Source organism: Archocentrus centrarchus, chromosome 1 (assembly GCF_007364275.1).
Source record: "Archocentrus centrarchus isolate MPI-CPG fArcCen1 chromosome 1, fArcCen1, whole genome shotgun sequence".
Taxonomy (NCBI): Eukaryota; Metazoa; Chordata; class Actinopteri; order Cichliformes; family Cichlidae; genus Archocentrus; species Archocentrus centrarchus.
In genome coordinates this window covers 31,678,397-31,690,323 of record NC_044346.1, presented here as the reverse complement: position 1 = coordinate 31,690,323, position 11,927 = coordinate 31,678,397, and the positions used below count along the sequence as shown (strand labels likewise).

Sequence of the window (11,927 nt, the reverse complement as noted above, 5' to 3'; positions counted from 1 at the left end):
AAATCCATATTGGTTTTTCTCTTACAATGGCTGCCGTTCCTCATGGCCCAGGGATCCTCTGGTTGTCGTCCCCCATGCCCCAGGGGCCCTCTGGTTGCCATACATCATGGCTCAGGGGCCCTCTGGTTGCCATATTCTGTGGCCCAGGGGCCCTCTGGTTTTCGTACTGCATGGCCCAGGGACCATCTGGTTGCCATATCCTGTAGCCCAGGGGCCCTTTGATTGCTGTCCCCCTAGGCGCTCTAGTCGCCGTACCGCATAGCCCAGGGGCCCTTTGATTGCCGTTTCCCGTGGCTCAGGGGCCCTTTGATAGCCGTCCCCCGTGGCCCAGGGGCCCTCTGATTGCCGTCCCCCGTGGCCCAGGGGCCCTCTGGTTGCCATATCCCGTGGTTCAGGGGCCCTTTGCCATCCCCCGTGGCCCAGGGGCCCTCTGATTGCCGTCCTCCGTGGCCTAGGGGCCCTCTGGTTGCTGTACGACATGGCCCAGGGGCCCTCTGGTTCCTATGTCCTGTGGCCGAGGGCCCTCTGACTGCTGTCACTCCCCCCAGCCCATTTCAGTTAACCCTTATAGACTAAAGAAGTACAACTAAAGAAGATCCTAGAATAGAGGGCTCTATCGCAATCAGCATCGACATCGGTATCTGGATTGTTGTTGGGCCCCCCTTGAACCCCTGGATCCATGGGCCCCGGGGCGCCAGCCCCACTCGCCCGGTCGGTAATACGGCCCTGCCCGAACACCTGGATGTTGCAGCAGACATTGAGACTCATCAGATCGGGCAACATTTGCCAGTCTTCTGTTGTCCGGTTTTGGTGAGCCCTTTGCAAACCCTAGAGATCCCAGTAGATCAGCAGTTTCTGAAATAATCAGAGCAGCACATCATGCCTCGTTCAAAGTTACTTAAATGTAATGTAATGTCAGTTTGAACTTCAGCAGGTTGTCTTGATCATGTCTGCAAGCGTAAATGCACTGAGTTGCTGTAATATGATCAGTTGATTAGATATTTGTGTTAAGTAGCTGTTGAACAGGTGTACTTAATAAGTTGACCGGTGAATGCACTCTCTATATTGCAATAATTAGAAAGACTAAATCTAACCAAACTTAAGCTATAAACTTTACATTTTAGCTATAAACTAAAGTGAAGCAAGCAAGTCCCCTCTGGAAACTAACTTAATAAACTGCTGGAAACAAAAACTAAAAACAGAAATATGAAGCAGCTGAACTATAATAACTCCGTGGCCTCCTCCCTGTTTTTTGGTGTTATCCTTTTAAGCCAGGGGCACACTGTCTCTTTAAGACGTCCACCCGGTAGTCAGATACTTGCGTCTGAATAGGAGCTGAACTTCAGTCATCCTCACTAAACAATAGCTGCCTTTCCTTTTCCAGTATTTACAGCTTTAGATTTTATTCGTGTTTGCGCGATGTTGCGCAATGCTGCAGGTGTTTGAACCTGATTGTTATTGCGCAGGCGTGGGAATAAGGCGCAGTAAATGCGAATTAATTTAAAGGTTGGCGTGTAGAAGCATGACTGTCAGTGTCGCCGTGTCAGAGCTGGAGCTGCGGTCTGAGCATTGCTGAACTCAAACAGGAGAAAGAGACGAGAACTCTGAATTTTACAGGAAAATATGTCGAAGCCGGACAGTGCCAAGGGGCAGCCCCACACCGGGACTGCACGCTTCATCAGCGGCGTAGTGGAAGGTGAGCAGCCCCGGGATCAGGGGCCCAAACACCACGACCGCCAGAATCCAGACTCCTTGTGGCGGTTCTGCTGGATTACAGCTTCATGAATGCTTCCAGATACCATCTGAGGATATTAATTAATCAATATCGATCACTTCTGGTCAGATGACATGATTTGAAATCTAACTCGACCTTTGTTTGTTGCAGGATTTTATGGACGACCATGGACTATGGAGCAAAGAACAGAGCTGTTTAAGAGGTGTGTGGCCTTGAGCAGTTGCTTACACTTCCTTAAAGTAGTAAGAAATAATAACAACAGCAGCAGCAACAAATGCAGCTGCTGCGTTTGCCATAAATTTACTTACTTTTTCATTTCCAAACTATAATTTACATAAAAAATGTGAAGGATCAGCTAGGATGACTAGTTTAGCGCTTTACCTTTAATTCACCACCATACAAATTCCATCTTTCCTCAAATATAGTGTCCATGTTGCTTAACTAAATTAGGCAGTTGAGTATTTTCTTCAGTTAATCTCAGATCATTTTCACCTTGATTAAGGCCAACGGGAGGTTTTCCCAAAATAATATGTTCTACCTTTTAAACATAGGAATTTTTCTAAACACCTCTCCTGTAAACTTCAACTCTTCTAACCAAAGTGCATTTGCATGAATAAAAAGATAGGCAAAAGTTTTGATTGTGCTGCGTGATCTTCCATACTGACTATTTCTAACTTCTGTCACAATGGTCGGGTTTTACAGGCAGCAGAAGTGGGGTATGAACACATACCTCTATGCCCCCAAGGATGACTACAAACACAGGATGTACTGGAGAGACTTATATTCTGCTGAGGAGGCAGGTGAGTCTCACAACATCACGTTCGTTATCCAAAAGCACAAATATCTTTGGGGTCTTGGAGGTAGATGAAATTCAGTTATGGTTTTCTTCTTCAATGAGAATATTTTCTACTTATTTTTAAGGATATGGATGAAAAACAACCTGCACACATATCAAAAACGCTCATTGCATGTTGCCAACACTTTTTGCAAATTAATAAATGGCTTTGATGCAGCTTCAGTCTAGCTAACAAATTTACATGCATTTCAGATTGTAATAAATATATTTTTAACCTGTTTTCTTAAAGTTTGCATTCATCTACTCAAGCATAAAACTAATCTTATTTATTTATTTATTTTTTATCTAATCTGAACTGCTCAAAAATAAAAGGAGAATGGAAGGAGTAACACAGGCGCGTCTGATAGAATTGCAAAGCAGCTGTGCCTCCATGTATACTCCACCATCCTAACAAAGGCCTATTTAGAGCTAGTAAAAAACCTGTATTAAAAATTTATATATATATATATATATATATATATATATATATATATATATATATATATATATATATATGAATAAAAGCAACATTTAAAGGTTCCTGCCAAGTCTGTTGTGTTAAATTACTTTGCACCATCCATTTAACTGCAACAAAATTGAACCTTTTATGTATTTAAATCTACTTGTATATATCTGGGTCTGCATTTAACAACTGTACAAAGATGTAGTTATGAACTGAACCAAAAATAAAATATAAACCACATAAAATGAAACGGGTGTGGTCATTTTTAAAATGTCATTATCACCTCTTTAGAACTCATCCTGTTCTGACTCATCGTTATCTCCTCAGACATGGTTAAAGTTCCTCTCGATTGGCCGCCTGAATGTTATCAGTGACATTACAGTCTGAAGGGCAGTGAGGAGGATTTGAAGTTTAACTATCATGTCTCCGACTCCTCATCTAGTCAGTGGACTTTGGACCATCTCGCATACCTGTACATTCTCATAAAGTTTACCTGCAGACACAAAAGAAGCCAAATCTAATTTCAACATTTTGGTTTAAATCTGCTGATTGATTGGAAGTAAAGGGATTATTAACTGAAAATGTGAAATGCATCATTAATCTCCATATCAAATAGTATTTCTTCTGTCTCTTTTTCTCTTTCCAGAACAACTAATTGCCCTGATATCAGCAGCTAAACAGCACGACGTCGTGTTCGTCTATGCAATCTCACCCGGCCTGGACATTACTTTCTCCAACCCTAAAGAAGTAGCTGCTCTGAAGAGGAAACTGGATCAGGTGGGACTTTGGACGCTGAGATGATGGGTGGAGCAGAAGAAAATATGTAATCACTAGTTGTATTTAGCCTTATGGGTCTCTGAGGGTTTGGACAGTGCATCATTTAGCAGTAAAGTGGAAACATTTAAAACAGGCCAGTAGATTGCACAGAGGCTGCTGTAATGGGTTTAATTCTAGGTGGAACAGCCATTTTAATGTTGGTGGCAGTAAGAAAAGTGATGATAACTTGATCTGATCAGTTTCAGAGAAGGAAATTCACTTTGTTCTTCAGGTCAGGGAGTTTGGCTGCAGGTCCTTCTCTTTACTCTTTGACGACATTGAGACCGAGATGTGCCCAGCTGATAAGCAGGCTTTCAGCTCCTTTGCCCACGCTCAGGTGGCCATCACTAACGAGGTGTACCAGCACTTAAGAGAGCCCGAGGTCTTCCTCTTCTGTCCTACAGGTCAGACGGGGAACCTGAATTAAATGTGATATGGTGTACAGTCCAGTCAAACACGAACTGTTGTGGTAAAAAATTTACAATCATTTATTTCATCATCCACACTGACCCACTCTGTATCTCCAGATTACTGTGCTGCCTTCTGTACACCCAGCGTAACCCAGTCCTCATACCTGAACACAGTGGGAGAGAAGCTCCTCCCTGGCGTAGACATACTGTGGACTGGTAAGATTACACTCAACCTGACCCTGAACCTGTTTCCAAGATCTTGAATTTCCCCAAGGTTAATTATTTATTTTATTTTATTTTTTTACTTTATTTGTTTTATTTAGGTCCAAAGGTAGTATCCCACAAAATCTCAGTTGAATCCATAGAGGAGGTATCCTCAGTCCTGAAGAGGGCACCAGTCATCTGGGACAATATTCATGCCAATGATTATGATCCCCAGAGGCTTTTCCTTGGACCCTATAAGGTATTTTTTCTGCATTATAACAGTGACTAATTGTGTGTATGGTCAGTGGCGGTCCTAGCCTGTTTGGCGCTCCGGGCAAGCATCCCCCTCATAGCAATCGCTGCAGCAGCACCTACTGCACTACTCCACTTGGGGGGGTAACGAGCGCCCTCTGCCTGATGTGTGGTGCATGTAGCTTTCTGCCATGGTCTGACAGACAGGTTTTAACAGAAGGTCCCCCCACCATCACAGGCACACTCAGAATTTCTTTTACATTTTTATTTGAAAAAACATAGAAGAAACTGAAATATTACACAGCTTCTGCTTACCTTTATCTTTGCTTGTTTCTCCTCTTCTTCTTTTCTCTTTTTCCTGAACTGCGCACGTGATGGCTTTGACCTTTTCCTTTCCAGCTGCCATTAGCACTGAAGCAGAATAGGTTATCACCACCGCCCATCCCCAGGGTTGTCAGATCTGACTGACTGTTGCCAGCCCAACACAACAAAACCTCCATTGAAACTCATGTTAATAGCACCAGGTGTGATATATATTTAAATATACACAGCTTTGGGTGAGTTGTTAAAAAATTTTGGCTGCTTTTCACCATATTTCACCAGCAGTGACAGCCCACCTCTGTTCATGCCTGTACAGTTTTGGCGTGGTTACAGCCAACAGTAACCCAACTGAATTATGAATAAAGGCGGCTTTTGCTGGCAATCCCTCGCCAAACCTTTCATCCTCATGGACATCAAGATTAACGCGGAAGCCTATGTACTAATATTGAAAAGTTTTGCGAGATCTCGCAAAAGTGCCTCTTTTTTTTTTTTTTTTTTTTTTTTTTTTTTTTTTTTTTGCCGCTCAAGTTTTTTTTTTTTTCGTGTCCCTTGCGGGGTTCCGTAATTCTAGGCTCAGCAACCGAGACGAGAGAATCCCCCACCTGCCCCTTTCCTTCTGTTACAACCTGTCTGTCATGGCAGAAAGCTACATGCACCACACAGCAGGCAGAGGGCGCCCATTATCCCACAAGTGGAGTAGTGCGGTAGGCGCTGCTGCGGCGATCGCAATGTGTTGGAGGGAGGGTCATGCCGCCCTAGATGAAAAGCCGCCTTGGGCGGCTGCCCATGTCGCGCATATCAGAAACCGCCACTGTGTATGGTCCAGTCTGACTCTAGCATCTATATATATATATTTTTCTTCCCCAAAAAGGATCGACCCACTGATCTGATTCCAAAACTGAGGGGAGTGCTCACAAATCCCAATTGTGAGTTTTACCCAAACTTTGTGGCCATCCACACTCTGGCAACATGGTGTAAAGCACCCATTGAAGGAGGACCGAGGGATGTGGAAATGGGTGAGTTATCAGTTATTCTTTGATAGTTTGACAAATGCAGTTTTTCTACTTTCCAAAAAAAGCACTGCTCTCTTAACTGCATTCAGTGACTCTGTAGGAAAAAAAAAAAATCTGTAATCAAGTGAAACAAGCAAACAAAAAACCCAACATGCACTTTTTAGAATAATTTAAATAGGATGTTTTATTTCATTAGACACGGCCTGACTTTGACAGGAAATGCTGTCAGTGCTGCTGCTAAGTTTGCTGGGAATACACTCCCAGCCAGTCTGTGGGATCGCAGAGCTTAAGCATTCTCACTTTCTTTGACCTTCACCACCAGGCGATGAAGAGCAGGATCCTTGCTACAGCCCACAGAAAGCCCTGAATCTGGCCCTCACAGACTGGTTGGAGGAGTTCATGACCACGGATCAACCAGGAGGTAGAGCCTTATTAAAGACAGTTTAATGATATTAAAGGGGGGAGTTGTCACATTAAGACGAGGTGTTTCTGTGCTCTCAGGGCCTTGTCATTCTCGCCTCAAAAAAGAGTTGTCAGAAGAGGAGCCCATGCAGACAGATATGGGTGAGAGCCCCTATGTTCCTGGTCCTGGAGAGAACCCTTTGTACACAGCTGAGCCTCTGACCCTGGATGACCTGAAGCTGCTCTCTGACCTCTTCTACTTGCCCTATGAACACGGTACCACAGCCAGGACCATGCTGCAGGAGCTGGACTGGCTCAAAAACCACAGTCAGGCAGCTGCTGCAGAGACAGACAAGGTAGTGTTTATATTACAAATGCAGGTTCTTTTCTACGTGTTGTCCTCATGCGGATATTTTGTGTTTTTCAGACAGCAGAGTGGCACTCGAGAGCGCAGCAGTTCGATAACGCGTGTGATGCAGTGGTGCAGATGTTCAACCGCCTGTCGAACGCCCCGAATCGCAGCATCCTGTATGATCTGTACAACTACATCTGCGACATTAAGAGTGGGGTCGGTCTGGCTCGAGCCTACGTGAAAACATTAGGTGAGAAAACTTTTCCTATTCTAAGCAATCAAAAGGGGACTGATCATTATAATGGAGCTGTCTGTTATAGATGCAAACAGGCTGAAAAATAATGTTTTCCACTTATCTTGCAAAACCAACACTGGTGACGGTGTTCTTACCTTTTGGGTCATTCCATCTCAAATCATCGTGGGCCTTCTGATCAGCCAACTCAGATTTCCCTAAAATTTTATTCCAAAGTTTTAATATATATTGATTGCTGTGAAATTTTAGCTTCTTATGTCAAACACTAAATGGTCTGCTGACCCACTCTCAGCATGGTTTTTCTTTTTTGTGCACTTTGAAATCTAAATACCTCAAAAACCTAGACTGAACAAATATGGCAGGTTGTACCACAGAAACATCAGTAGACATATAGAACAAAAATTCTGGAGTTTCCAGATGGTGCTCTAATTATAACCGAGAAAACAATTTTGTTAAGTATATGCATGTTTTTCATTTTCAAGACCCACTTTGTAAACATGCACATTGCCCTGGAGGAGTCTGATAATTCAGGTTAAGTTTAGAATGTCTTCTATCAAACTACCAATCACACAACTTGGCCTTGCAAGACTATCCTCAGGAAATGGATTACTAATTCTTTCGTTCCTGTAACGAAAATGTAACATTTTTGATACGTTTTTTTTTTTTTTTTTTTTGGGCTTAAATAGGATTTATGACATCAGTTCCCACTGTAACCTGTAATAACAGATGAACTTGTTTGCATTTTCTTATTATCAAAAACTCCAGCAGCCATAAAAATCAGCAGGGAACTGCATTTAGATTAAAATGATGATGACTAATCCTCCCATCTTTATAAATGAGGTGATTATACTTTGGTCAAATTAGGAGCTAAAATGTAAACTCAAGCCTCTTACTGTAGCTTTTAATATTTGTGTTTTTTGCCTTCCACAGGAGGACATGGCCAGGCCTCTGCCCAGTTAATGACCGATGATCCTGAACCCTGGGGCTTCAGAGGAGGCCTCTCTGGAGAATTCCAGGTAAACTAAGCAGTGCAATGAGCTATTATATAAAACCCATGTAGCAATAACTGTCAGTAATAAGACAAGGTCTCTAGCTGATATATTATAAGTAAACTATTAATGTGGGGAATATTTATGTGAACATATCATGCTAATTTCTAGCTCCATATTTTTATTTTTGGACTCTACCAGAGTAGCTTTGCATTAGTCGCAGTTCCAAATAATCCTCTATCTTATACTGAGCGTTGGTGCAGCTCCTCAGTTCATCTGCTGTCTGAAACAAGCTGCTTTAGATCCTCTCCCTTCAAACCAACTTTCTTCTGATTGGCTGCCCTTTATAAAGATGGGTGGGGCCTCCAGAGCTGTGTGCTTTGACATCATTAAGGTCCAAGAGTGAAAAACTGTCTGAAACTGAGAGCAATCTGAAGTCTGAGCTTTTGGCTTACAGCACAAATACTGATATCATTATTTTAAAGCTTTGTTATGCTTAATATTAACATTCACCACTATAACAGTACATATTTGAAAAGCACCACCCTGCAATGCTAGAGCCACCTGATTTTAAATTATAGTGTGATCTTTGTCTCTAGGGATCTAAATTTTATGTTTCTGGTGTCCATTTTCTTTCATTCCCACAGAGAATGCTGCCAGGACATGGAAACAGGGACCTGTTCAGACATCCTCCCATGACAGCAGTTTATTGCATAAGGCCGTACTGCCCCGAGGACAAGGTGAGAACGCAGATCAACGATTTTACCTTTTGGTTAAAATTCAGCTGTGATGCAGTTTTTTTTTTTTCTTTTCTTTTTCTAGTCAGAGGTACAGAGGATTTTCAGGGAGATGCAGGGAGACGGCAAAACTCCACTTATCAGCGACAGGTAAGAGTCAGTTATACTGCCCCGAATAATTCAGCTTATATTGTCAGCATTTTTTTTTTTTCATTGAACAATGAAACATTATAAATGGAAAACAAAGAGAAAATCCAAAATATTTACTTAGATGACCTGTTGAAACTTCTGGGCCTTAATTTGAAGTCATGGAGAAGTGCCATAAACATGCAGTCTTTCAAATGGCCAGCAGGGGGCGGCGACTCTTTTTTGCCAAAAAAAAAAAAATGGTCCAGTTGTGTGAAAGTTTAAAGGAAAATAGCTCTCAGGTACCAGATTAATGGCTTAGTGGGCTACATCAAGCTTAAAGTCAGAGTTTTCTGTTTCACAGCAGTGGCTCTCTCTCTTACCTGGCTAAATCGTTATGTTGAACACCTGGTTGAAAGCAGGTTATGTTCCAAGTTCTGGTTTAAAATTGGCTGGAAGTGCCACGTTTTCCCAGATTCTTATTTACAGCATGTTATATGTTGTATTAATTTGGTGGTGTATAAATGTTATTATACATGATTCTAATCTGCTGCTAAGTCTCTTTTACACTGCTGGAACTGAAGCTACTAGAACACAGCACAGAGCAAAGATAGCTGTTCAATCGAATCAATTCCACTTCAATGTGCTGACAACTAAAGCGATTTCCACGTCTCCTTTATTAGGCTGCGAGGCGGTAAACTTTAATGTTTAAATGGATGCAGTTTAAAGTTTCAGAGCTCTAATTTGCAGCCGTCACCTTATAAACAGCAGCACTGAGAGCGCACTTAGTGATTTTAAAAATAATTAACTGCAATTAAAATGTTTATTACTGCTCTGTGTGCTAATTCACCAGATTACTGATTTTCTGCAGCATTAATCTTTTTTATTATTTGCAACGTTGCATATTTTTATTATATTTTTTTATGTTCCTTAAAGATTTTAATCACTATTTTATCATTATAATCATCATCAGCTGATGTCTCTGGAGTAGGCGGCCTGCAGGAGAACTTGTGACCTGCAAAACACCCATTTTTATGTGAGCGCGCACGGAGCCTGAAGCAGAAAGCCTGGTTTAACAGGGAAAGCTGATAACCACCGTTGTGAGACCCGTTATTTCCAGCTGGGGTTTTGTAACACAAAGAAAGCCCGCCTGTGTTGAACTCCGTTCATAGTAGTCCCCTCTGCCCTCAGCTGTAACCTCACTTACCGCTTTCCTGATGAATTTATGTTGATTTTTGGAAACTCTGATCCCCATTACTTTCACTAGGCAACAAGTGATGTCATGATGGCTATCACTATCATTTATATACAGTCTATAGCTGTCAGAGAGGACTAGGAATTAATGAATAATCCAAAAATAAAACTGGGAAGCTGCGGCTGTGTCATCTAATTATCAGGTGTGTACTTGAGAGGGAACAGAGTCAGGAAGTGGCATTTTGACAAGTAATCCAGCAGGTCTATTGATAACATGCTCTTTAAATTACTTAGGGTGTTAAACCTTCTGTAAATGTGATTATCATCACCTAAACTTTCTTCCTGACCCATTGCAGCCTGTCAGCAGGTGACATCCCTCCTTCCCCTCTCTGTGCTCTCGTCCTGGAGGATGACATCGGGCTGTGTGGCTATGCGCTGGCCCTCATTGATGCCAAACCAGCTGCAGCCAAGATCCAGGTGCTCAAAAGCAAGATGTGAACATTTTTCCAGAGTACAGTAAAACCATATATGCAGTGTCACTCGACTGTATTCTATTTCCAACCTCTAGAGGGCAGTAAGTGGCACAGTGTTTGAGGAATTCCCCTCAGTGGTTGCTCTGGAAGTGCTCCCTCGGGTCACTGATCCTTGTCCCGCCAAGCGTATGATTGGTCAGCTGTTGTCCTCCATCAGGAGCAGTGGTAGGTTGAGATTTCACACTATGTATTTGATCATGAAGCACATCCAACTGGTTTGTAACAACTTCACATCTTAAGGTTAATGAGGCAGAAAATAAACCACAAGGAGGAGCTGTTCCGTTTAGAGCAATATCCATTCATACCTATAGATATTTATATTACAGATTGCTTTGCTTTTTAAGGGCCTGTTATGCTTATATTCCAGCTCCATATGTTTGCTGTTGGGATTGTAGTTGGGTGGCTCTGCATGAATCACAGTTCATTATAATCTTATGCAGGGCCTTAATGGAGCCTCTCAGTTCACACTGTCTCAAATAGTTTTAGCTCCTCTTCTCTATAAGGCCACCCTCAATTTAAGCCAGCTTTCTTCTGATTGGCTACCCCTTGGAGAAAGGTTTGAACATCAGGTAGGTAGGGCTTGGATGACCATTAGGAATACCTGCAGTTACAGCATGCTTATGACCCTTCTAACAGTATATATGAAAGAATAAGGGAAAGCATAACGGTTCCCCTTTAATGCTGTAATATACACCTAATTATAAAATATTATTTTTATTTCTCAACATATTTGCACGTGGGTATCTAAACTGAGTGGTACTGGTCACCATTTCTTATGCATGACTCTGGAAATCCAGAGAAACCTGCTGCAGCTGTGAGGATGTTGGCTGTCCTTGGGAAGTTTGTTTTTGTCTCTACAGTTACTGCACGTATAGCTTTTAGCATCCCCGTTATTCAACACTTTAAAATCACCATTGTCGTTTTCCTTTCAGGGTCCAGAGGAGCCTTTTGCGAGTTGAGGCAGAGCGATCGGAGGATGCTCGACTTCTATTCCAAACTGGGCTCCTTCAAACCTGTCCACATGGACGGGCTACCTCAAGACAGCCTCATAATGGCAACGAGCCTGTGAACGAGGCTGCTCGCGAGCACTTTCCTCAGGGTTTGAGTGTTGAGATTAAATAAAATAAATAAATCTGTTATGTGAATAATTGCTAACTTTGCAGCATGTTAAACAGATCCAAACTGTTGTCACTTCAGTCAGTTAAGCCATGTGATCTTCCTCCCATTTCCGAGTTCGATTAAATCTGAATAACAAACTACTGTATAGTGAAAAGCGTAATGCATTACTGTTG

General features: G+C 42.3%; 1 protein-coding gene across 1 annotated transcript; it reads left to right on the top strand.

Moving 5' to 3' along the window:
• The first annotated feature begins 1,308 nt into the window (after window positions 1–1,308).
• ogal (O-GlcNAcase like) lies at window positions 1,309–11,895 on the top strand. The gene is made up of 17 exons (XM_030753142.1): window positions 1,309–1,696; window positions 1,886–1,937; window positions 2,438–2,535; window positions 3,680–3,810; window positions 4,082–4,253; window positions 4,377–4,475; window positions 4,583–4,722; window positions 5,908–6,052; window positions 6,372–6,470; window positions 6,551–6,807; window positions 6,879–7,053; window positions 7,987–8,072; window positions 8,693–8,785; window positions 8,868–8,932; window positions 10,459–10,579; window positions 10,671–10,800; window positions 11,568–11,895. Exons 1-17 carry the CDS (start codon window positions 1,624–1,626, stop codon window positions 11,702–11,704), a joined length of 2,073 nt encoding a protein of 690 aa, XP_030609002.1. The 5' UTR covers window positions 1,309–1,623; the 3' UTR covers window positions 11,705–11,895.
• Window positions 11,896–11,927: the final 32 nt, after the last annotated feature.

Excerpts from the sequence above, each read along its gene's own strand:
- ogal (XM_030753142.1), top strand. The coding sequence starts at position 1,624 with ATGTCGAAGCCGGACAGTGCCAAGGGGCAGCCCCACACCGGGACTGCA. Across the intron at positions 6,471-6,550 it reads GACCACGGATCAACCAGGAG|GGCCTTGTCATTCTCGCCTC; the intron begins GTAGAGCCTTAT and ends CTGTGCTCTCAG. Across the intron at positions 10,580-10,670 it reads CAGCTGCAGCCAAGATCCAG|AGGGCAGTAAGTGGCACAGT; the intron begins GTGCTCAAAAGC and ends TCCAACCTCTAG.